The sequence below is a fragment of the Amborella trichopoda genome, chromosome 11 (genome assembly GCF_054954075.1).
Source record: "Amborella trichopoda isolate Santa Cruz 75 chromosome 11, AtrichopodaSantaCruz75HAP2 v2.0, whole genome shotgun sequence".
Taxonomy (NCBI): Eukaryota; Viridiplantae; Streptophyta; class Magnoliopsida; order Amborellales; family Amborellaceae; genus Amborella; species Amborella trichopoda.
In genome coordinates, this window is record NC_142346.1 from 45056785 (window position 1) to 45083793 (window position 27009).

The 27009-nt window shown below is 33.9% G+C and overlaps 1 protein-coding gene across 13 annotated transcripts; it reads left to right on the top strand.

Moving 5' to 3' along the window:
- Positions 1-10102: 10102 nt before the first annotated feature.
- Positions 10103-26802, top strand: LOC105421738 (amino acid permease 8). 13 transcript variants are annotated; one of them, XR_016043650.1, is made up of 9 exons: positions 10103-10245; positions 11077-11232; positions 16722-16918; positions 19660-19893; positions 20936-21029; positions 22929-23289; positions 24765-24807; positions 25375-25602; positions 26137-26802. XR_016043650.1 is itself a non-coding variant. In XM_020676159.2 (9 exons), exons 4-9 carry the CDS (start codon positions 16846-16848, stop codon positions 26566-26568), a joined length of 1422 nt encoding a protein of 473 aa, XP_020531818.1. In that variant the 5' UTR covers positions 10103-10245; positions 11077-11232; positions 16722-16742; positions 16836-16845; the 3' UTR covers positions 26569-26802. The 13 variants fall into 13 exon arrangements, 10 of the variants coding, with proteins under 10 accessions (XP_020531818.1, XP_020531817.1, XP_088707010.1 ...); XM_020676159.2 differs by lacking the exon at positions 24765-24807 and having other exon boundaries at positions 16722-16742; positions 16836-16918; XR_016043651.1 differs by lacking the exon at positions 11077-11232.
- Positions 26803-27009: the final 207 nt, after the last annotated feature.

The following is a 27009-nucleotide window of genomic DNA, read 5'->3' on the forward strand; positions in this document are numbered from 1 at the left end:
GAGCACACAGGTAGCAATTTCCATGATAGCAAAAGGGAGACAAACACAATGAAACAGTTCACTTACAATACAAGTGTTAAGTTAGCCACACTGAACAAAAAGCACCTTGTAAAAAGCCCAACTGGTAGAGAAAACCAAGTGTCCTTTTGGCGAAGAAGATAACAAAACCAAGGTGAACAAAGCGAAGCTCCACCAAAGAAAAGACAATGAACAAGTGGGATTAAATATATCTTTAGTACACAAGTAGTGTGACTTCATTTCACATGGCCATGTCATTGTCGATTGAGGGAAGGGTATTTTCAAGTGATAAACAGCAAAAAAATAAATAAATAAAAAGTCAAAAGTGGGTAGGAAGCAGCAAGATAAAGAGAAAGCAAGGAGAAGGTGCGACAAAGAAAAGATAATGAACAAGTGGTGTTTAAATCAATTTATTGGGACTTCATTTTATTTGTCCTTGTCCTTGTCCTTGTCTCATTTGAGGAAGGGTTATTCAAATACTGATTTTCCCCATTTTATGATTTGCTCGTTGGAAATATGGGCATGCTATGCTCATTGGAAACATGGGTTGAATGCTCACAAGAGGCCCATTTTGTTTTTATGCACCCATGATCTGTGTGGGAATGGTGAAAATATGATTGCGAATAGCGCCTGTTAGCTAATTGAGCACTAAGCATGATTAGGGTCAAAAATTATAATTGCAATACAGTATGGACGTGTGATTACAACATAAGCATGGGCTCCTCTTCAATGGAGAGGTTTTATTTGGAGGATTAGTTAAAGCGACCATGTCGACCACCATCTTTAGGCGAATAAAATACAAGATTAGTTGGAATTTAAAACGAAATAAAAGAAAGTAGAAGTTTAGTGGTTGCGTATTCATTTGCAAGAGGGGAGAATCAGAAGTTAGATGATTCAATAATTGCTTAATTTTTAATTATAGTACCTGATTCTTTTTCATAATTGAACGTTTCTATGGAAAAGGTTTATAACGAAGCAAACTTAAAAGGTAAAATTAAGGTGCATATCAACCTTCTAATTAATCATCTCACATCATGTATGAACATGAAAAAAAAAGAAAAGGTTTTTAGTCCCAAAAATAGTGCATCACTATTTAGACCATGCATTTTCAATATTGTCATGTGTTTATAAATCTACTTGATTTGAATCATTTTTTTAATTTAAATTTTATATTTAAAAGTGAAAATAGATTCTTATGCCGTCCTAAAAATTTTGACAACAAAATTACATCTTACAAAAAAATTTGGTGGTGTATGCTAAATGTTCATCCAAGTTTTTAAGTTAGAAAAAAGTTTTTATGTGTATTTTCTATTAAAAAGAAAAAGAAAAAGTAGACTTGGGCACCTAACGATCTAAGTCATATCATTGACTTTAGGAAAATAGAGTATTTATTATACTGTACAAGTAAGGTGCACTTAAAAAATGCATTAGAGAAAGTTGTTCTTGCATTAGAAAACCCTCAATTCGGATCATCTTAACCTCAAGATTCATAAACATGAAAACAAAGGGATTTCTAATCCTAAAAATAACTCATATTCTAACACATTATCTGGACCATCCATTTTCAAGATTTTCCAGTGTTTCTAGATCTGCTTGATTGTCACTGTTTTTAAAACTTTAAATTTCATAATTGGGATAAACAATGGATTTTCATATCATTGCAGGGCTTGACAGTGCCAAAATTATATTTTCGGCATAGTTTTGAGGTGCAACATACTACAATAGTATAAGGTTGACACCTTATACAAACATCACCCGTATCACATACTATACATTTTTTGAAATAAACGTTCTTCCTTTGTCTTCTATGGACATGCATACTCATGTTCTTTTGAGAAAGGGGCTCGGGTTATAGTGGTAGCACCCCACATCTTAGTTACCATGTTGTGGTTTTTATTCCCACCACTAATATTACTACACTAATACTTTAAAAAAGCTAACTCCTAATCCAATTGAAAAAACGGGTAGGGACATGTCTTCCCCACTAAATTACCTAAGAAGAAAAAAAGTGAAAAAAGAAAAAAAAATTCTTGGAAACGGCCCTATTTCTTGGTCTATGGAAGAGTAAGGGATTTACGAAACAAGCATCCATCTTTGAGATGGACGTTCCATAAAAGGGCACAGACCAATACTATATATAGACAAGGCAAACAAAATCCCGAAAAAATATTATTTCAGATTTTTTAAATTTTTTTCTTCTATATTCATGATCACTTTGGCCTATATCGTGATTCCCCAAAAAACTGGATAAAAAAATCCATCTTTAAGATGGATTTAGGTAGATAATTTGTTGTAAGATATACTATATTTGGGACTCAAAATCTTTTCTTCTTTTCATATTCATACATCTCTTGATCAATTTGAGGGTTTTCCAACATGAAAACAACCATATATGATGGAGTTTTGAGGTGCACCTTAATTTTACATTTTAAGGTTGCAACCTTATATAATCTTTTCCTTATTAATAGAAGTTTATTTACCTTTTGGATAAATAATGTAATATTTAACATATGATAGCTGGAGATGAGGAAAGGAGAACAACAAAAATCATGATAAAAAAAGAAAAAAAAAGAAAAAGGAAGAATTTATAAGGGAACCCAAGGTTCAGAAGCCCATCTCGGTCAAGGTACTTGGCTCAAGGCCGAAGTGAGTAACTTGGCTGTGTCCGAGTCACATACAACAAAAAAAAAGATAGAAAAGGGGGTAATTTTTTAACACTAGTTAAAAATAAAACATAGAAAAAATAATATGAAACACTAGAAAGACTAAAAAGATGAAAAAGACCAATATACTATGGATTATAGAAAATTTTGATTTAGGCTTTGAATTTTTAAGAATTTTATTTTAAAAAAATAAACAAAATAAAAAATATGAAAGTTTATGAATCATACTAAAACTACCAAAATCATCTAAAAACTTATTTCAAACAAATATAGTGGTGTTTCCCACTTTTTCAATATTTTTCTATTTATTAAATGGTTTTTACTACATTTATAAGCAATGTTTTAAAAAATGCCTGAGGACATAGTAATTGGCCACCCCATGTCAATTCTAACGCCCGAGGACATGGGAATCGGCCACCCTGTGTCGATTCTAGAAAAACACGTTAAAGTCGTCCGATTGTAGAAAGGTATACAACATGGGTTCTAGAACAACACGTTAAAGTCGTCCGATTCTAAAAAGGTATAACATCATGGGTCAGCGTGGACCAACCCCTAGAAAGGTATAACAACATGGGTCACCATGGACCAACACCCGATTCCCACATGTGGAAGGGTTCTAGAAAGGTATATACAGCATGGGTCAGCGTGGACCAACCCCTGATTCCCACATGTGCGTATAACGTGCAACTGCACATGCACGTGGCAAGTAACAACCTTCAACGTGCACTACCATACACATTGCCAAGACGACAATCAATTGATTAGGATGGTTGGGTTCTTTTATAGGACTATTTCTTCCCAGATCGCTTCGATGTGGGACATCCTGTGAGTTGAAAAACCAGCCTGTCACGAATAAGAAGGCAGGCAAATATTGCTAGCTTGGGATAAATTATAATGAGATGGTGTTCACACAATGATGTACGCGCGACGGTGTATGCCCATCATAAATAAGAAGGTTGTACATCCGATGGCCGCAATTAAATTAGATGATAAAAAATATTAAAAATAATAATTGGGTGCCCATCACCCCTATCTTTCACCAACAAAATTTAAATTACTTACCGAAAAAAAAAAAAAACTCTATTAAGCTATTATATCTTGTGATTATTTCATTATATGAGCAATAATTAATTAATTAGTTAATTAGGATTAAAAAATTAGTACTAGCTCATAGGATATTAAAAATAAAATAAAATAAAATAACACCAATTCTAGTCTATTGGATATTAAAAAAAATTAGTTTAGAGGATATTTTAAGAGAAAAAAATAACACTAACTCATACAATTATCCCACATTGCAAATATAATTTTTTTTAATTTATTAATAACCAATTCTTGTATATTATTTATTAATTTATTTATATTATAAATTTTATAACGTATTATTTTTTCTTATAATTGTAAATAAGATTTTTTAAATTATATGATATTTTAAGACATTTCATATTTTTATTTGTATAGTAAAATAATTATAAATTATAAAATTATAAACTAACAACTTCAAGTTCAATAATATTATTATAGTTAGTTAAGTTGTAATAATTTTGGATAAGTAAAACAAATTAATAAATGTTTGATACTTTGGTGTGATACTAATTTATATGGGAAATTAATTTTTTTAATCTTATAATATGGAAGTGTTTGTAATTAGTTACCTCACATTGCAAGTATGAATTTATTTATTTATTTTTTAATTTTATTAAAATATTATTGTAAATTTATATTTCTAAATTTTATTTTTGTATCCACACTAATTGTTATATATTAGATTTATTTATCTGTGAGGGTTATACCACTGTTTATACTAATTACAATGATAACCAAGTCTTATATTTTATTTATTAATATATTTATTTTAATTATACAGACATCCATATAGAAAAACAACGTCTCAATAATCACCTATTTTTACAAAGTACTGAAAATACGTAATGCACCAATCCTAAATTCTTTAAGAAACTAAAATAACATTATTTTCAGAGATTTATAGTGATTTTTTAAAGATATTTTGAGACAAAAATTACCGATTCCCGATTTGAAACGCCAATTTACCGATCCAGATGGGTTTTTGGGATATACGATTCGAAGCACTGATTTGGTTTTTAAACCATTGTTTATAAGGGTAGGGTGATTTGCCGTGGAACTCGCCCCAACTCGGTCTCACCCGTGGCGCAAGTCACTGATTGCTGATGGAAACAAAAATTTCACCAGGGTAACTAAAAAACTTCATATGCACATAATCAAATTATGTTTTCCTCAAGAAGATCAGATTTACACTATTCTTTGAGCTGCAAATTCATGAATCCAACCTAAGAACAATACCTCAGTTATTATTTTTTCCCTTTAAATTTTTTGGAGGAGGTTGTTGATGAATTGATTAGCGTGATGGGGTGTAAAGTAGACTATTTTCCAGTAACCTATCTTGGGCTTTCCATCTCTGACTCGAAGCTTCTTTTGGCAGTCTGGGATAAAATCCTTGAAAGAGTCCAATCCAAACTTGATCTTTGGAAACATAAGTACCTATGCCTGGGAGGTAGAGTGGCTTTGTTGAGGGCTTGTCTGACCAATCTTTAAGTCGATCAGATGCCTGTGGTTCATATGTCTGCTTCGGTTGCGAAGACGATTGAGAAAATAATGAGGGACTTTCTATGGGGTTCTACTTCTAAGGCTAGGAAATTTCATCTTCTGAGATGGAATAGAGTTTACACTCTAAAGAAAGAAGGTGGTTTGGGTATATGGAGAATTAAACTGGTGAATCAAGCTATGATGTGTAAATGGTGGTGGCGTAGTCTTCAATTTAAGGATCACCTTTGGTATAGAGTCCTCATCTCTAAGTATGGTGTGGATAAATTTGATGTTTGGTTGGAGGCTGGTAGAGGAAAGAACAGTTCTCAGATGTGGAGATCGATTTCAAATTACAAAACTATGATCTCAGGATATTTTAAAAGGAATCCAGGAGATGGTTGCCAAATTTTCTTCTGGCACCATAGATGGATTGGAGACTTTCCTCTAAAGTATGTTTTCCCTGATCTGTTTGGGATTGTTGGGAGGCCGAATATGTTAGTTAGTGAAGCTGTGGATAGAAGGGGCAATAATCACTCGTGAAACATTCAGTTGGCCTGTAGCCGGTTGAATAATGTCATTATCTCCCAATGATGCTCTCTTATGGAAGTGCTAGATATGATCTATGTTTCACAGAATGCCAAAGATGAGTTGGTTTGGGAGATTGAAAGTGATAATTTTCACTGTCAAATCCTGTTATAGTCTATTCTTGCATGATCGATGGAGATGGTCATGCCCCCAGATTGTTTAGATTTGGAAATGGCCACTACCCCACAAGATACAAGCATTCATCTAGTTGGTTGCTATGAATAAAGTTTTGACCATTGATAATCTGATTAAAAGGGGAAAAAAATTACCTAATATATGCCTTCTTTGCAAAGCTGATGATGAATTTGGTGCTCATATTTTCATCTATTGTTCTTTTACGGTGAGAATTTGTCATTGGTTGTTCGGTGTTTTAGATATTAGCACTTCCTCAATCGATAGAAGGGATAGTTTTACAATTATCCCTTCTTCATTTACCCAAGATGGGCAAGGCCTTTTAGAAGATTGCTAAAGGTGTGATACTATGGGAGGTTTGGAAAAAAAGAAATAGGAGGACATTTGAAAGAATTTCTATGGGTTTTGACAGACTGATTTATACTATCAAATGTTCAATATAGTCGTGGCTTTCTGTGTTAAAGGAGGGATGGGGTATCTCGAAAGTGGATGTTATGGTAAACTTACACAATCTCTTTATTCTTGGTTGGGTTAGTTATAGACCAAAAAATATATAGATTGCGCCTAAAACAGGTTCTTTAAAACTCAACTTTGACGGCAGTTCTCTTGACAATCCTAGTTTAGTTGGAATCGGAGGAGTGGTGCGTGATCATATGGGTAACATTATTTTTTCCTATGCGGGACCAATTGCTGTTGCAACAGCTAATTATGCAGAATTACGAGCATTACTCGAAGGTTTGAAAATTTTTACTGTAAGGAATTTGTGGTAACAATTGTTGGATTGAAGGGGATTCACTGAATGTTATTAAATGGTGTAACAAGGAGCAGCGCGTGCTATAGGAACTCAGGCCATTATGGTTGCAGATCTTAGATCTTGTTTCTCCTTTATCGATTTCCTTCTCTCATGTTTTTCGAGAAGCTAAGTCTGTAGCTGATGCTTTGGCTAAAGGTGGTTCCTCTTTACCTTCTCTTGTCATTGCTAATGATGTAATTTCCTTTCCTTAGTATTCAATAAAAGTAGTAACATTTGTCAAAAAAAATAGTAGCCTGCTTGAATAGTGGTGTATAGGTAACCTTCTCAAAATGTGCTTCTTGGGTTGGTGGGTGGGGTGCATATAAGAGAGTCTGTTTTACTTTTACAAGAGTATTCTATACTTCTCAGATTGTATAGAAGTTCTATACTTCCCCCATCCGGTCATCCAATTTAGATTATATAAGTCATTGACCATTTGATCTAGATCCAATATTTTAGAGTATTTTATTTTAAATTTTTATTCTACAAATTATATGAATATGAAATTTGGCCATCATCTCAATGGGGGCACTTAAAAGAATATAATAAAAATATTTTCAATAAAATAAAATGATTAAAATACCCCTAAAACTTTTTGAAGGGTATTTGGTAATTTTTTTATCAAGAATATTTATTTTATATATTTTTTCTACAGGTGTGAGTTTAAGAGAGGAGTGGACGCTCAAAATTTGGTGTCAAAAGTTTTTGTTAAAAAAAATTGAAAAGAAAACAGTGTAGGGGTGTGACATTGTAATTGGATCCATCTCAACCATTCATTCCGATCTGATGGCTAGAAAAAGAGAAGTATACAAGTACTACTTTTTTTTAACATTAAGAAGTATATAAATACTATACATCAGGAGAAGTATAGAAAGGTTACCCATATTTTAAAGGGTGCAGTTGGTATACGGATGCATATGTAGCTGTAGAGGTAAGGTGCACCTTCAAATTTTATCATGATATATAATTTTGATATAAAATGTTCTTAAGGTTATCTCAAAATCTATTTTTATATCTAATTATAAAATTTTAAATTTTAAAAATAGTTAAAATCAAGTAGATCTATAAACATATGAAAATCTTGAAAATGGACGGTGTAGACAATATATTGTAAAATACACTATTTCTAAGACTTAAAATCTAATTATCTTTCATGGTCATACATCTTGATGTCGAGATGATCAATCAAAGGGTTTTTCAACTTTAAAACTACCTTTACCGATAGATTTTTGAGGTACATCTCTAGCATGATTATAAACTTTTTCCTATTTTAAAACGTATCCATCACTAGTGAGAGTGTTTGTTTGTAAAGGGCAAACATGCTTACGGTATTAAGGCCATCACCGATCATTGTTCATGGAAAGAGGACGTTGATGGAAAAGAGAGTGGCGCTAAAGACAGAGACTTGACTTAAAAAGTTAGGGCCCCTTCCACTTTCCACCCTCTCTTTCTCTTTCCAACCCATTATTTTTTCGGTGCGGTTTGTACAAGGCCGAGGCTCTAAACAATCAAATTAAAACATATTTTTAAATAGTATCGAAAAATGTAGTTTCAATACTAAAAATTTTTATGATAATTTTAAAATATATTTTTCTTTTTAATTATAAAATTTAAAACTCAAAACTTGAAAAGTAAAAAAATTTTGGATAAGAGTACCCTTTCCATTAAAGGGGTTTGCGGAGGAGAGACTGGGGCTGTATTTAATAAACAGTCCATCTAAGAAAAAAGTTATTTGTTTTATTGGTGGTACAAGTGTGATTTGTTTTATTACCAAGTAAAAAGTTATGGGTCCCATAAGAAACTTTATTTTAATAAATAATGGGTTGGTGAAGCAAAAAAAAAAAAAAAGGAGAAAAAGAGAAGTGGTCCACTGAGAGAGACCATAAAAGGAATGGCAACAATGAGAGAGAGAGAGAAAAACTCACCCGAGTCACATGCCCTTTTAGTGGGAAATGGGCGATGTGGAGTGCTGTGACGTTTGGGCAGTGGGTGCACGTCAAATTGGTCGTCCTGTACCCTTCATCCAATGATGATGTCTGACCTACTGGTTAGAAGAGTAAAAATTACACATCTATCCTTATTAATTCACGTTATTTAAATTTGGAAAAGATTTATATAGAGCAGAGTTTCTTAACAATCAAATTGGAGCCCACCTTAAAAATTTCATTAGAAAAGATTATCTTCAAATTGATCATCTCGATATCAAGATGCATGGAAATGAGAAAAAAATGGATTTCAAATTTTAGAAATAGTGCATCTTGTAATACATTTTTAGACCATCAATTTTCAAGATTTTCATAAATATGCTCAATCTATAGTATTTTTGAAGCTTTAAATTTTATAATTAAAGACGAAAATATATTTTAAGGCTATTACAAAGATTTTCAGTAATGAAATCATATTTTTCGATATTATTTGAAGGTGTGCCTTACTTTGATCGTTTAGAGCCTCAGCTCTATACAAACGACACCTTTTAAATTTCAACGAAATATTTCCTGTTATTATTCGTATTTAGAATTATTGTTTCATGGGGGCTGGGCCGCATTTGTACAATATGGGGTCCAGATGTATAAAGTATCCATCTTAAAATACGTGGTCTATCTAAAAACAATTGAAACTATCTATTTGAATGTTTTTTTAATAGATTATTATTTTTAGTTTTCAAATTTTATTTATTTTTCATATTCATGATCTCCATGATAATGATTATCTATTCTCTAAAAATTAAAATCGAATTACATTTCAAAAATAAATTTATTAAGGGGCTTGCATTTCTACATATGCAGACTTGGCCGCATGGTAACCACGTCCTTATATTTATATTAGCGTTGTTCATATTTTTTTATAATGACTAAATTGCCCATAATTTGGACCTTCAAGAATTGATCACGTCTAAAATTTAGCAAATTTTCGGCAATTTCTTTCCGTGAGCATTTTTGGATTTTAGATATTTGAAATTTTTTTAGTTTCCAGATTTTGAAAATATAAAAATTGGAACAAATGAGGCAAACGAAATTTGTATTTTAAAGATCTAAAGTCCGCAAATGATTTTTGGCTTTGAAACTTCTAAAAAGTCGATGTTGGAATAAAAAAAAGCAAGCAATAACAAATTTGGTATGGATATAAATTCTGAAATTAAGAGGATACTTTTATAATAAAAAAAAAAAAAAATGGAGGACACGTGCATTATTTACTCTAAAAAGAAAGCCAATTATTTAACAGATTTGGTATGAATATGAATTCTGAAATTGGGTGAATACCTTCTTTTTTTATCTCTTGGGACCCGCAACTTTATCTTTGTCTCCCCACCATACCGTTGGTGCAATATCACCATAAATGGGTTCTTATGAGGCAGGAGAGTGGTGCTTTGAGCGAGGTAGGGATTCATCATAGAGCCTTTGAGCAAACAGGCTACACTCCTTCTCTCATCTTCGAAGAGGAATCTTCGTCTTCCTGTTGCACAAAGCTCAATCTTTGCCCACCCCACGGGTACGTAATTTTTTTTTTTTTTTAATAATTTATATTATTTGTTGATGGTGTAGATTTGTCATGTCTTTTAAAATAATATAAAAAAAAAACATGTTAATTTTATACAATTCAACTAAAATAAGATCGCACGATATTCTACTATTCACCCTTATTTGCCTCGCCTTTATTTCTCTCACTACACAAATACCAGTTTCTCTCTCTACTTAGCCCTTTGGATTTCTCTCTTAATCTGTAATCAATCAGAATTCCACATAATGTAATTTCTCTTCTTCTATAGTTGCAATCCCAAAACAAGAAAAGAAAAAAAAAAGAAAGAGTTGTTTCCTAAGCTCTTGCTACTACTCTCTGCTGGCGGATCATGTCCCGTCACAAAAACTGCATTCCATCATCTTTTTCCTCCTCATATATTACTCTCCCTCCATGTACCAACCCATTCCCCCTTCTCTCTCTTTAAACCACCACCACCACCACCACCACCACTCTGGCTCAAGCTCGTGGAGAATCAATGCAATTACGCTACTGTGAAACAAGATCTCAAATATATGATAACGGGTTCCGAGCGAGATCCCTGCTCGAAAACCCTAAACGAAATTCTGGAGCGGGAATACCACCCTAACTATGATTTGGACTAAGGTAACTATGGTTTGAACACTTATCATCAAGGCATGTGGATTTCTTAGCAAATTAACAACTTAAGACATTTCCCACAATTTTATTCTCTAGAAATTTTTTAAAAATGTTAAAGAACGATTCATTAAATAACAAGTAAAAATTTAAAAAGATTAAAGAGCAAAAATATTTTATGCTAAGGGTTTCGTATTGTCTATTCAGCACTCTCCCAACAGTCATCTGTCAACAAGGGACAGTTTTGGGGTGTCAATTTTCTGCTTAAAGTTTGTCAGAAAGATCCAAGAGACACAAGGTAGAGAACTGAGACATCTGAACTGTGCATGCTTGAAATCTGACGGTTGGAGGAGATCTATAAAGGTAATGCACGTTGTAAAAGGACCATAGAAATGAAAAGACTAGAGATGTTTCCATTTCCATTGCATAATCCCACTACAAAAAATATCGCCAAACACATCCATGTTAACTCCTTTATAATTCTCATATCGTTGGGTTTGTTTTGCACAAATGCCCTTCCCAATTAACTTTGCGGTTTGTATAGTGCCGAGGCTCTAAACAATTAAAATAAAGCGCACCTTCAAATTGTGTCGAAAAATGTGGTTTCAATGTTGAAAATTTTTGTGACAGCTGTAAAATATGTTTTCATCTTTAATTATAAAATTTAAAGCTTAAAAAGTAGTTTAGATTGAGTAGATCTATGAAAACTTAAAATCTTGAAAATTGATGGTCCAAAAATGCATTACAAGGTGCTTTGTTTCAAAACTTGAAATCCATTTTTTTTTCTTGTCCATGCATCTTGATGTCAAGCTGATCATTTTGAGGATATTTGGGCATCCAAACAAGCTCTTCCAGTGAAATTTTCGAGATGGGCTCTAATTTGATTGTTTAGAGCCTCGACTCTATATGAACTTTTCCTCCCAAATAAAGCCTAAGCAAATGTCTAGGCACAAAAATTTTTTTTTGTCAATTTTGTTATTGTTAATTTGGAGCGAAGGAGAAATTTTGAAAAAACTAAAAAAAAGTAGGTTGATCGACTTTCTTTGTAATTTTTACCTATAAAAAGAACATTTAGTATTTTACCTAAAATTTTAAGATCCCTATATAAAGCGCTCTTAATTTTGTTACAAAAGTCATGAGACCCACCCATAATTATAAACTCACAGGTCTTCTTTAAACACGTCATTATTTGCAATGAAATGGTTTAAAATATTTACAGTGTCTTAGGGTTCATGAACTTGTACTCTTCTTAGTTAATGTTATCCCTTAGTTTTTTGTGACCACTCATAATTATTTTTACTCATAAACATGTAATTAGCTTACTTTTGCTTTTTGTGAGAATGGAAGGAATAAGTTTCAAAATTTACAACCTTTATATCACCATTTTCTTAGAACTATTTATTACTTCGTAAATCATCATGTACTTTTTTTTTTTTCTTTTTCTTTGAGACTTAAAAAAAAATATACGATATTGCTTGGCAAGTGGGCGAGTTCCATGTTTTCAAGTGCTTTTCCGTAAAGTAACTTTTTTTTTGTGACAAAGATTTTATGTAAAGTAACTTTTTTAAAGTGGTTTTGGAAAATGATGAACTTTTCCTCGAGTGTGATTTGCTAATGAAAACGGAATTTCATTGTGCTTGTAATTTGTGAAGGCATTCCTTGCATGTTGTGTTCTAAGTGATTTCTGACCTGGATCATCGATTTGGATGAGAATTTGTTGGGACCGAGTCAGTTTTGGTACTGTATAGGTCTTAGCGCAAAAATCCTTTAAATTCTAATATTTTTTTAGGTTTTTTCTAAATCCTCACCCATAAACTCTTATTTTCATTTTCATTTTATTTCATTTATTTTTTTAATAATTTTCTCGATCACCAATTTGGATTGATCCAAACCCAATCTGGATTGTTGATTCCAACACGTCTCTATTTATGAATGATATGCACCACTTATCCAAATTTTGAAACACTGTTCACAACTATTGTAGTGATTCATTCTTAAGCAAGTTCATTACAATATTGTGCTTTGTCATCACGCTTTATTCAGTGCTTTCCTTGTTCTAGAAATAAGTCTTCATTTACAATTAATTTTTTTAAGGAAAGTAATGGTTACTGTTTTTTCTAGGAAAATAATGGTTAAATAGTTTTATAAGATGATTAAGGCGGTCAAATAATCTCATCTAAAATTAGAATGGTTGCTTTCTAAGTTTTGTTCCTACCTCTTCAAAATTATTAAAATAATTAACCAAATTACCCCTATTCATGATTGAGAACTTTAAATAAGTTGGAGTATTTTGATAATTTGACTCGAACTCAAGTCAAATTGCATGAACTTACCTAGTTGTTCAAGGTTAGAAAAATAGCGCAAGGGCTTACAATAAAAAAAATGTGAGTTTTGTGTTGGTAACCCTAAACTACTAGGGGCAAAGTTGTTATTTGGCTTGGACTATTCAATTCTAGAAGAATTATGATACTCCCCCTCCTTGTTTAGAAGTGGTAACTCAAGAAAGGACACGGTTTCTATGAGTTCATGTAGAAATCAATCATCTCTTTAAAATCTATTTTTGAGATGGATTTTTTAATTTAATTTTTAAAGACATGTAGTCTCTAACATGGAGATTATGAATATGAAAAAATAAATAGAATTAGAAAATTTGAAATAATAATTGTATTAAAAAAACATTTGGACTATTAATTTCAATTGTTTTTAGATGCACCACTTATTTGATTCCATCTTTAGGATGGATGCTTTATGCTTGGGACCACATATTGTCGAAATGCAGTCCAGCCCATATGAACAATTTTCCCGCAAGAAAAGGGTTTCCAATTAAGAATAAAAAATAAAAAAGAGTTAAGTGGTACTATCAGTTATCCCTATTAATTAAGAGAAAGTATAGAATGAGACCATTTATCTTTTATACAATATGAGATATTAATCTTGACCATTAGATGTGAAATTGGGTGGTTGCAATTATTCAATTGACCAAGCTCAAACTTTAAAATTTTTTTTCTCAAACTTTGTGACACATCCAAACTATAAAACTTTACATCGAACTTTGTGACCCATCCTAGCTATAAAATTTTACATCGGATGGTTATAAGTAATTGTGACCACCTAGTATCAAAGGTAAATGACCTGATTGTATACATTCCCATTAATTAAAGAGTAATGGCGATATTATTTTTGTTTGGATTGAGGAAAATAATATGCGACGAAAAGAAGGAATTTTTGCATTATGCTTGTATCATTTATTGGGACCTTGAACAAGAGATTTTAGTATGAAAAAGTTGTTCCACATTTGGAATCTTTTCATTAAGTTTGGGCTACTTAAGTGTGCAAAATTACTAAAGTGTCCCTGATGAATAGTGGCAAGTTAGTAACTTTTTAACATATTTTTTGAGGAGCTACTTTAGTGAAATAAACTTAAAAGGTGACCTTAACAATTTTAAATGGGGGTAATTAAATATCTTGCTTATTTTATATGACCTCGAATAGCATACTTCCACATGAAGATATTGTACACTTAATCTCTCTAGCAAAAAGCTACTTTGGATATTTTTAAACTCTAGAATTTCTCACAACCTGAATAGTCTTAAAGAAAACAAATTAGATTTGAGTTCCCAAACTCTTAGATTTGATTGTTTAAAAATTGAACGGTCTTTGTTCAATCTTAGGACACACATACACACACATATTTAGGTATATTTTGTATGAGTGTGTGTAAAGTCCCCCTACCCACCTTTTTTTTTCTTTTCTTAGTTTTACCGCTCTATTTGACATCTCCAACATCTGACAAGTGGGAAATTCACTTTTTTTTTGTTTTGTTTTAAATGCGCATCTGCTATCAGAAATAACGAACAACCCCTATCTCTTGTTCTGTTTGATATTGATAATGTCGGACAACCCTAAAACCTACGGTATGTTTGACGTCAGTAATAACAGACATCTCCAGATCTTTGCATTTGGGATGTCCAATATTTTCAACACCTAATAGCTCTCTTGCTGAGGAACGAAGTGTGTGGTGTTAGCAATATGGGATGACCTAACATCTCCAAATCCTTGCCTTTGGGTTGTTAGATATTTTCAACACCGAACCGGTCTCTTGTCGAGGGATGAGGTGTCTGATGTTAGCAACATCAGAGAGCTTAACCTCTCAAAATTCTTTCCTTTGGGCTGTCTGACATCTGAGGGACGAGGTTTCTAGTATTAACAATATTGGACAGCCTAAAGGAAAAGATTTGCAGATATTCAATATCACTGACACAAACATATCGTGGGTTTTAGGGCTGTTTGATATTACCAATATTGAACAAACCTAGAGACAGGGATATTCAAAATTTATAATATCAGAAAGGCCTTGAAAATAAATAAAAAAGGTCAATTTCCAACCTATCCAATGTTGAAGATGTTGGACATGTAAGAAAAGGTCAGGAAGCTCTCTGATACCACTTGTGGAATACACACATAGAAAATTGGACTGGACAGAGACTCTTTCATTATTTTGAACACATACACATTCACACCTTTTTCTCTACAATTTCTATCTTTCCCTCTATACAACTCACGTACATGCCACATACCGCCTCACGGTCTCATATTCTCTCCTAGGAGATGCCTCCCTATACTTCATGGCTCATTTCCGGCCATGACCCAATGTGAGGCCTCATGTTCATACTAAGTGGGACACGTCACATGGCTCCACACCGAGCCCTTACATATACACTCTCTCTCTCTCATTAAAAGATCATGTTTCTCTCACACCCTCATTGTGTGGAGGACTTCACACCAAACCCTGCACACAATTAACACTCTCACTAAAGACCACACCGTTTTTTATAGCCCATTGCCTCGCACTCTTTTTTAACTTCTACCTAACTCCCTCTTCTCTTTTTTTTTTTTCTTTCTCCTCCTCTTTTTTTTTTTTTCCTCTCTTTTTTTAATCCCACCCGAACATCATTACATCACACATTCTCTTTACATTTACACCCTATCTTTCTTTCTCCTTTCTCTCTCTCTACACTTTCTCACTCCCACAACTCTTTCTCTCTCGTCTACGTCTTTTCTTCCCACCACAAATCTACACATCACACGGTGCACCCCGCTATGAACGGGGGGAGGTATTGTGAGATCTGTGGTGAAGGTGGGATGTAGACGAAAGAGGTGTGTTAGTGAGTGTGGGAGTGAGAAGGTATAGAGAAAGAGAGAAAGGATAAAGAAAGAGAGGGTGTTAAGGTAGAGAGAGTTTGTGATGTAATGAGTCTTTGTGTGGGAGTATAGAGAGAGGAGGGGAAAGAAATAAGGGGTAGGTAGAAGTTGAAAAAGAGTGTGAGGCAATGTGCTATAAAAAGTAGTGTAGTGAGAGTGTTAATCGTGTGTGTATAAAGCTTGGTACGAAGCCCTATACACACTGAGGGGAAGATCTTTAGTGATCTTTAGTGAGAAAGAGAGTGTGTAAGGGCTTGCTGTGGAGCCATGCGACGCGGCCGACTGAGGGAGGAGCATGAGGCCTCGCATTGGGTCGTGGCCGGAAGTGGCCTAAGGTGTGACCCTAAGTATGGGGAGATGTCACTAGACAAAATGAGGCCATTAGGCATGTAAAAGAAAGACAGGCCAACATAGGTCATGAGAGGGAGAGAGTCCTGGGAAGTACATCCTACAGGGAGGGAGAAGGACGTTGTGTGGTGCTTTCGTACGTGTGCAACTTGTGTAAGGGACGGGCACGGTGGAACCGGTCTGTTAATATTTTTTTATCTTTATAGAGAACTTAATTATTCTATAAAAATATATTCACACATTATTTATTATTGATTTAGTAATAAAATACATATTTATTTATAAATTTTTTCATGTACTAGGTACCTCAGCAGGGTGTGAAGGTGATTAATTCAGCTGCGTCTTGATCCACTCAACCAAAATTTCATTCGTATTTCTTATTAGAAAGAGATTTGATTTCTTTTGAGAGGGAGCAGTTGCATAGGCATGGAGATGAAGGATGCTGTCCAAAGAAAGATAGATGATGCCGAAAACAGTGATGATGGAAGCGCCAGAACTGGTAAGGACAAAATGGACTACTCTCTTCCACATTAAGGGAAAGGTTTGTATACTTCCCCTGCAGCATATAAGATCTATGCTTCCTCTACCATCGAGCCTTTCAATTTTGACCAAGAGAGCCACTCACCGTTTAATTTTAGATCCGACGTCTTAAAGTATTTTATTTTTAGTTTGTTTTATACAAATCGTATGAATATGAAATTTAGTATGTGTGATCTTCTCATTGGGGCACATCTATAAAAAATATTAAAAATAAAATTATGATAAAATATAATGACCAAAATACTCCTTGAAATTTTCAAGGGTATTTTGATCATTTTATTTTATTAAAAATATTGTTTTTATATTTTTTCGCTAGTGCGAGTTTAATAGAGGATTGGGAGTCTAAAATTTGGTGCCAAAATAGTTTATAGAAAATAAAATAAAATAAAATAAAATAGTGTAGAGATGTGACATTGTGATTGGGGTAATCTTTGTCCTTCATTCAGAATGGACGGTTGGATAAAGGGAAGTATAGAAGTTTTATATTGTAGGGGAAGTATAGAAGTTTTATATTGTAGGCGAAGTATAGAAGTATTATATTGTAGGAGAAGCATAGAAGTATAGAAGTTTTATATTGTAGGAGAAGCATAGAAGTATAGAAGTTTTATGGAAAATTATCTCTTGCGGGTTGGGTCACATAACTACACATGCGGTCCAAAAAGTGTAAAGCATCCATCTTAAAGATGGAGGCAAGTAGGTGTTCCATCTAAAAACAATGAAAACTATCCAAATATTTTTTTACTAGAATTATTTTAAAATTTACTTTTATATTCATGATCTCCGTATTAGAGATTACATGTCCTTAAGAATTAAATCCAAAAATCCATCTAAAAAATACAATTATTAATAGGCCCGCATTTCTATACATGCGGCTTGGCTGCATAGCATCCGAGTCCTATTTTTATTGGAAAAATATACAATGAGACTATTTATCTTTGGTATAACGTGGTCACATTTCATCTTGACCATTCGATGTGAAATTAGATGGTTATATTTATTCCATTCACCAAGCTCAAACTTCAAAAGAAATTTTTTCAAACTATCAGATTTCACATGGGATGGTTGTAAATAATTGTGACCACCTTATAGTAAATGTAAACGGCCTTAATGTATACAACCTTATTTTTATTTTACTTCTTTGTGTTAACATTTTATTTTTATTAAATAAAAATTGGACAAATCATAGCTTAGGACTTGGTCGAGTTGACTCGGACTCTGCTCTTTGCCGAGCCAAGTAGTTGGGTAAAATTGGAGTTTATAAAAATAAAAATGAATATAAAAACTATGTTTAAGTTATAAAATCAATGTATAAATATTTTATATGTAATTTTAATTTTTTTTATGATTATTTGTGATATTTCTTGTTATATGCGTAGTTTGATTTTTTGGAAATGTCTCTGGCTATAAATCTATTTTTTCTAAATCTCAATTTTATATATTTTCTATCTTATTTGGACATTTATTATATTCTTACTACCATTTTATTTTTAACCTTTTTTTTTTATTTTCTAGGGGCCTTTTCTCGTTTGCCCCTTTAGTGTTGGCCGGTCCTCTCGGGTGGCTTGAATTACTCGGTTCAGGTAGGTCCGGAGCCTGAGCTCAAGCCGATTTCCCGAACAGCGGCAAAAATAATTTGTCATCTCCCTTCATCTCTCTCATTTTATTTTGTTTACATTTCCCAATGATGTTCCATCGCGTTTGAGATATCAATCTCTCATCTCTTTTGCTTTTGGGCTCGGAGTGGGCCAGACCAACCTTGGACCAAACTCAGCTTGGGTATAGCGTTGGTCCGGTTTTGGTTTCGCCAAACCGAGCACTATCTAAATCCTTAAACGAAAAAATAAAAGAAGAAAAATTAAAAGAAAAACAACCTATTGGGCAAGGCCAAGCTTACCAATCATGGCCCTGGCCAACTACAAATCTGGCCCTCTAGCCAGTCCCCATTAAGCAATGGTGGATCAGCCCGAACTAGACCCTCTAACTACACTTTGTTGGCTAGGCCCAAAATTTTGACCGACACGAGAGGGCATGAATGACAAAACACCCAAATACATAGTAAATACATGTATAAATTTCTTAGTATCTTTTTAGACTCTTTTTACACCTACTTAGTAAAGTTCTTCCTCTTTTAACATACACCCTATTTGCTTGGACAAATTTACAAGAGTATGCAAAAAAATTCTAGATTTCACACATTCTAAATTCAAATTTGCTTGCATGATATGCTTTGGATTCCGCTCTCTCACTCTTGGAACTGTGACCTTGGAACTCTACAAAATTTGTAGTACAACCATTTAAAATTGCCCTTAACAATAATATTTTCAAAATATCTTTTACTTTTGAATATAATACCCAAAATACCTTTAACCAAAACCAAGCTTTTTTCCAACAATCCATTGCTAGAGCCTTACTTTTCCTAAAAAAAAAATAAAAGTGAGGTAATGCATACCTCAAGGTGAAGGGATCGGATAACCCAGGTGAATCGCCCTCTTAGATCCCGCCGGCTTGTGTACGCCCCCAGAAAGTCGTCGTGTTTCAAATCGTAATGGTTTTTCTCAGTTAAAAACATAAGTCACTTAAAAGGGCACTACATCATTCTAAATATGATACCTACATACAATGCTTATAGCTATGGCAACTACCAGCCCTTGTAATTGCAACTGATCATCTCTCTGTCTCATCATTTGCATTTGAATACAGGAACAGTATGGACGGCAGCAGCCCATGTGATTACAGCAATAATTGGGACTGGGGTCCTGGGGTTGGCCTGGAGTGTTTCTCAACTTGGTTGGATTGTTGGCCCCCTTTTCCTTGTTGGCTTTGGTTTTGTGACTTATTACACATCAACTCTTCAAGCAGACTGCTATAGGTACCCTGACCCAGTCACAGGCAAGAGAAACTACACTTACAGGGAAGCTGTTAGAGCCTTTCTAGGCAAGTGCCCTCTTTATTTCCACCTTCTTTTCTTAACTGCTATCAATTATCCTCCAAATTAGAGCTATTCTGATCATCAATTGATCATTACCATCATAAAACACAAGCAGATTATGTACTATTATTCAAAGTATCATGAAATTGTTAATGTGGTTAAGTAAGACAATTTTGTCACTGTAAAAAAAACTAGTCTTTCTGCCAAACCGGTTAGAAGTCCGGTCTCGCTAAAATTGATCTGACCCTTGGTCACATCGTTTAGATTGGACTCTAGAAAAATAACAATACAGAAGTACTATTTAAAGATATGAAGTATATTATAAAAAAAATTGTCTAATCTTGTTTTATTAGTCCAATTGTTCAAAACCAATTGGTCAAGAAAAGTGTCCTGGGACTCGGCCCAATTACTCGGTCACGCGAGGCTGAGTACCCTCGAATTGCGTGAGAACTCGGGGTGTTTAAAACAATTGTCAAAAAATCAAAACATCTAAAAAAAATGAACTTATGCTATACAATTTTATCTTACATGTTTTAGATGTATTTGGCAATTTTGGAGTTTTAAAAAAACATCTCAAATAGTAAATATGGTTTTTTATGTCCATGTTTTCCGTACTTTTTTAACTTCGTTTTAACTTTTCAATAGTGTTTTAGATTTTAATTTACTTTTAATACATATTTTTTATTTTTCAATATCCTTTAATTTTTTTTTTGTATTTTTTAAGGACTTTTTGGTCCTTTGCTAGACTCGGCTGAGTCGAATCCCGGTACACTGAGGAAACCTCTCAAAGTTTGGCTTTCAAGGACCGAACTGCCAACAACATGACTTTGCATGTTTTAGTTGATTTACATTTTATGTTTGAAAGCTTGTGCCATGTAACTTCAACTCTAAATCACCAGAGATGCTGTACCCTCAACTTTAAAAAGATCTGCATCTTTTAGAATATGTTACTGTGTAAATATATTCCTTTATAAAAGTAAAAAGTATAAATTGGACTTTGTTAAATATTGTATCTCACTGTTTAATCTCTCTCTCTCCAATTTGTAGGTTCAAGAAGTCTGGTAATGTGCTCAATCGCACAATGTGCGATTCTTTGGGGTATAATGATTGGGTACACAATCATAGCAGCCACCAGTATGATGTAAGTATTCTGAGCCTCCCCTTTCATAGAATAAGTTCACTAAAAGAAGTTTAGGTTAGATTAGTGTTTGCAACCGAGGCTATCTTGATTATCGGCAAATCGGGATAACACAAATCCCTACTTGATGTGGTGAGCACCCCACGACAATGAATGTAACAACTTAAATAAAATACTCAACAATAATAATCTATGTGCAATATATTTGAAAAAATTATGAAATCAAGAAACAACTAACATGAGAATTAATCAAACCACAACACAACTATTAGTAGAGAGAGAAATATACACGGTTCACCCAAGATGGGTTGTTCCCATGTATAAGAGGGCAATGATGAACTCACTATCGAAAGAAGAAATATACAAGCGTAGGGTTTTATAGAGATTACCTCATACCTAGAAAGAATGCTCAATAGAAATTTCCTACTATAATCCCACCATCAAACAAATCCTCACTTTGTCTCTATCGACTAACACTGTAGCTTTAAGGAAACCCTGATCAAATCAGGCCCATTACAAGAGCCCTAGGGTTTAGGCAAAAAACCCAACTTTCTACCTCCCAAAGCTTCTCCACATTTTTCTTTTCTTTTATCTTCTTTCCTTATTTTTCTCTTTCTAAAAATGCCTTTTATGGGCCTCCATAAAAAGGCTATTTTCTATGACTAAAATACCTTTTATCAAAAGAGAAAATGCAAGATGGGGTGATTTGCATCACTGTCCCAACAATAAGAAGATATTCATACTAAAATTTCAGTATAATAAATGGAAACATATACTATGTTATGATACTTTTTGGATCTCAAATTTTGAGATGTAATTTTTCAATCCATAGAATAATCTCCACCAAAAAAAAAAAAAAAAATCAAAATAAACTCTTTATCTACTGGAAAAAACTTATGCCTCGAGATTGAATAGAGACCGTCCAATTTTTGAGGGGCTAGATCTAAGTGTTATAAAACTTAAAATTAATTTTTTCAAAAATAATAATCTACTAATTGCTATGTGTTTCCCAAAATTTTATACTAAGAAAATTCTCCGTTTTGAGCCAAGGGGAGATTCACAGTATCCCCCCTAGGGAGCATAGTATATGCGCTCATGAAACAATATGAATTGTATGAGACATTAATGTTTTTGTTTTCTAAATGGATAAATTATCATAAATAAGGAGGATACAAGCACTAGAATGATTACATGATGACAATCATCATCATCATTATTATCTAAACCTAATCTCAACTATTTCGAATCGGCCACATAGATTTTATTCCACAATTTTGCTCATAGGTTCAAGATTCATGATAAGATTTGGCAAAGTTTTATGTCGACGTCCCTACCTATTCAACCCTCCCCTTTACCTGGGTGTGAGACTGGCATGATCGGCTTGGGGCCAGCCAATGCAGAGGCCAGAGAGTTGCCACGGCAAAACCACATATACCAAAAATTTGCTTGGTCTTCAGCTTAGTGGTAGACATTTTTGGTTTGTGTGAAGAGGTCAAGAGTTCAAACCCTTGGTGCTTGGGTCAGAGATCCAAACAAGCTGACCTACTTTCTTCGATTCTAGCTTGGGCTTGATAGTTTAAGGTGTTAACAATTACGATAATATATTTCATATTTTAATCCTATCTCTAAATCACCAGGAGAAACAAAAAAAGCTCAATCAATTTTCATTTATTTGTTAATTTAAATAAATTCTGGCTAAACAATGAAACAAGAATACCCAAACTGAGTTAGTATGAAGAACCCTCTTACTCTTTAAAAAACATCAATGTTTCCATTGCCAGTTATTAATACATGATTATATTTTTGGTGTAAATACGTTGTCTTGCTGGTAAATGATGTTTTTTTTTTAATCAGGTGTGAAATATAAAAACACCATGATAAGATTTGTTATATAAAATGCAGAGCAGTGAAGAAGTCAAATTGCTTTCATAAGAATGGGCATAATGCTAGTTGCAAGACATCTGAGAATGTGTTTATGGTTACCTATGGATTGTTTCAAATAGTATTGTCCCAGCTACCAAGTATGCACAAATTAGCAGTGACTTCGGTGGTGGCAGCGATCATGTCGTTTGGTTATTCAGGGATAGGCCTCTCTCTAAGTGCAGCAAAGTTGGTGTCTAATGGTGTGATCAAAGGAAGCATTGGAGGAAATTCTCTAGGGAATAGAGAGTCCTCTTTGGCGAGCAATGTGTGGAATAGTTTCCAGGCTTTAGGAAATATTGCTTTCGCATACGTTTTCGCTCATGTTCTAACAGAAATTCAGGTATTTAATCACAATCCCATCTCCCTCTCTGTCTATGTGCACACAAGCGTATGCACATGGGCATTACTGCGAGTTTGCTGCTCACTTATGCAGTAATCTATCTCACATTTTTTTGTGATCTCATCCTATAAAATTTGTATTCAAACATTTTTTTGTGATCTCATCCTGTAAGATTTGTATTTAACCATGAAGACAAACTGAGAACCGCAAAGATTTCACCTTCTTTGAAATCACCCATTCAAAGAATGCTCCAAAAGGGTAAAAGTCTATTATTACACTTAGGGGCTGATTGGGTACCCGTGACAATAGATTATAAAGAAATATGGCATTTCCACTGTTTACGTACACTTAATCGTAAATATGGCATTTCCACTGTTTGGGTACACTTAATCGTAAATATGGCATTTCCACTGTTTGCGTACACTTAATCGTAAGGAAATGGAAAGAGATTACACGAGATTTTTTCAGGAAAGCCATTACGCCCGGTAATAGGTGAAAAATCTATTACGAGAGTCACATGTAATTTTAGGAAATTTTTGTGTGCGTTTTTACCTATCCTATCCCTCTTCATAATAACTAGGTTATCCCTCTTTTTTTTAAGCTCGTCACATTATTGCTGTCATATTAAAAATAAAAATAATAAAAATAAAAATCAGTAATCAATGATAAATTACACAACACACTCATAATAAAGAATTTCACATAACATAATGTGATACCTCTCTTTTTAAGCTCGTCCCCTCATCTGAAAGCATCAGTGTCATATAAAAATAAAAATCAATAATCAATGATAAAATTACACAACACAATCATAATAAATAATTTCACACAACATAATCCTCATAAGAGATTACTAAAATCTCAATTGAAATAACATACCTCTTTAGTCTCCTCCAATACCTCAAAATTTTATAATGCAATTATCAAACCTTCTAATTTAGTAATCAAACTTCTTCCCATCTTTTAAGTCGTACCTTATAGATTTTGAATTTAGTATAATAAATTTATTGTTTATTTGAAATTATATAGAGAGACATTTGAAAGACTTCTATACAAAATAAATAAAAATAAAGCTTATCATAATAAAATCATGCTATTCCAATCATATTATTCCAATGACTTATGATGTTGAAACCAATGTCATGTTAGAAAACATGTGATTGCATATAAGTGCCAAAGACACTTAAAATAAGTAGAAAATAGTGTCATAACTGTAAAATGGTACAAGTTACTATTAGAAAATCTTTTTGGAATGGTGATAATGTTATTATTAGAAATATTTTTAGAATGGTGTGATGATGATTTTAATTTAGTATTTTAGTGAAATTTTGTGACAAAAAAGAAGGAAATGATAATTCTGTATTTTAGTGGAATTTGTTGAGAAAAAAGAAAGAAATGATAGTTTATAAGATGTTGGTAATGTATTTCCTATATTTCTTCTAGACATAACTAAACAATAACAATGTATTTCCCAGGTTGCATCTAAATACTATCCAAACAGTGACAATCCATTTACAGGTAATGCATTACGCTAATAATATATTTCACAGACAATATATTTCCACGTATCCAAACGGCCCCTTAGGGTAAGTATAAAATAACACTATTTACTTTTAGTACAAAATGCTCAAATGTTCCCTAGCTATCAGATGCGAAATCAAGTGGTTCGGGTGTGCCATTAGCCACGCTAAGAAATATCATATCCCACCCATCTGATTTGATATTTAATGACTACAGATGATTGTGACCTTTTTTGTCCAAAATTTTGTTAAAGTTTTACGCTCAGAAATATCATATCCCCACCCATCTGATTTGATATTTGATGACTACAAATGATTGTAACCTTTTTGTACAAAAGGGAAACAACCTTATAGTTTCTATCATCGTCATCATCCAAGCTTTATCCCAATTATTTGGGAAGCAGTCTTATAGTATAAAGCCTCTAAAAATTATCCCTACCTAGGTGGTCTGGTGGAATGCCACAATTTCTACAATTCCATCCCTACAACTGTAACTGAAGTACGAAAAGAAATCGGTGTTTGGTAATGTTTCATTTATTCTAACCTTTTGCTCAACAAACCACAGGACACTTTGAGATCACATCCTCCAGAGAACAAAGTCATGAAGAGAGCTACATTGTATGGGATTGTCGTTACTTCCGTGTTCTACATGTCTCTTGGTTGTGTTGGGTATGCAGCATTTGGGAGTAAAACACCAGGCAACATCCTCACTGGATTTGGATTCTATGAACCATTTTGGCTTGTCGACATTGGGAACATATGCGTTGTGGTTCACCTCCTAGGGGCCTACCAGGTATTTGCTGGGTACCATGTGACTCAGGTCTTGGTTTCAAGTCAAATAGATTATGATAACATTTGTTGTTTCAATCGAATAACTCAATTGAATGCATTTTTTGCGGCGATCTTCAAATCTTCCGTTCAGATTCAACTTATTTAACTTAAAAACAAGAAAAAGATTGTGTAAAAATATGTAACTGATGTGAAGGTTGTTGAGTGGCGGCATTCCCATTCAAAACTCCAATGGAAGTCTACCCTATTCAGGTTACAGGGATTTGGATATAAAATTTTGCAGGTCTATCATCTAGATCACCACGATCACGAATATGTAAACGACACGAAAAAGAAGTTTGAGCCTTAAAAATGGTCTATTTTGTGCTTTTATTTCGGGATCGTTCATTTTAGTTCTTCAAATACCATCAGAACTGCACTAGACTTATAGCGAATTAGGATGTGTTTCGAGTTCAAAAATATGAGGAGGCTAGGCTTGAGTCCACTGACTCACCAAATACTTTTCCTTACTTCAATTTGTTGGTTTGACACGTGGCAGGTGTTCGCCCAGCCGATCTTTGCGGCCATCGAGGACCGAGTCTCCTCAAAGTGGCCATCAAATTTCTTATTACAAGCTCGCTATGAAGTAAAATTACCTTGTTCAACCCAAACCTCATGGAGAGTGACCCTTTTCTCTTTGATCATGCGCACAACCATTGTGGTGATGACAACCTTAGTGGCTATTCTGGTGCCCTTGTTCAACTCAGTTGTAGGCCTCCTTGGTGCCATGGCCTTCTGGCCTCTCACTATATATTTCCCAGTTTCTATGCACATTGTTCAAGCTAATGTAACGAGGGGCAGTATGAAGTGGTTCCTCCTCCAATGCTTGGTGGGGGCCTCTCTCATTGTCTCTGTCATAGCTGGCATAGGCTCATTGGTGGACATAACCAAAAGCCTTAAGCATTCAAAGCCCTTCCAGGCTAAGTACTAAACCAATTACCCCCCCCCCCCTCTCTCTCTCTCTCTCTCTCTCTTTCTCCTTTAGTTTAGCAGTGGATGTGATTGCTTCATTGTATACTACTTCTGTAGGTCACTGTACTCGTCTCTCCCCTAACAAAATCGAATGCTGGAAGTGAAGTGTAAGATTTAGGGGCCGCCACTTGGTGTGATAGTAAAAAGGCTCGGGTAGCCAGTACAAAAGCACGGGCCACTTTGTGCATAAAAAGCCAATGGTCTATAGTTTTTAGCTCACCCTTCTTGGGACCCTGCGTAGACCAGGCCAGGATTGGGTTACGGCCCTTTTATGTAATTGTAAAAATTGGGCTATGCCACATAAAATTTTATTTGATTGAAAATGATAAAACCAATGGTTTAAAAAACGGATCGGTGACCCGGATCGAGCACTTCAAAAATCGATCCGGATCGGCGAATT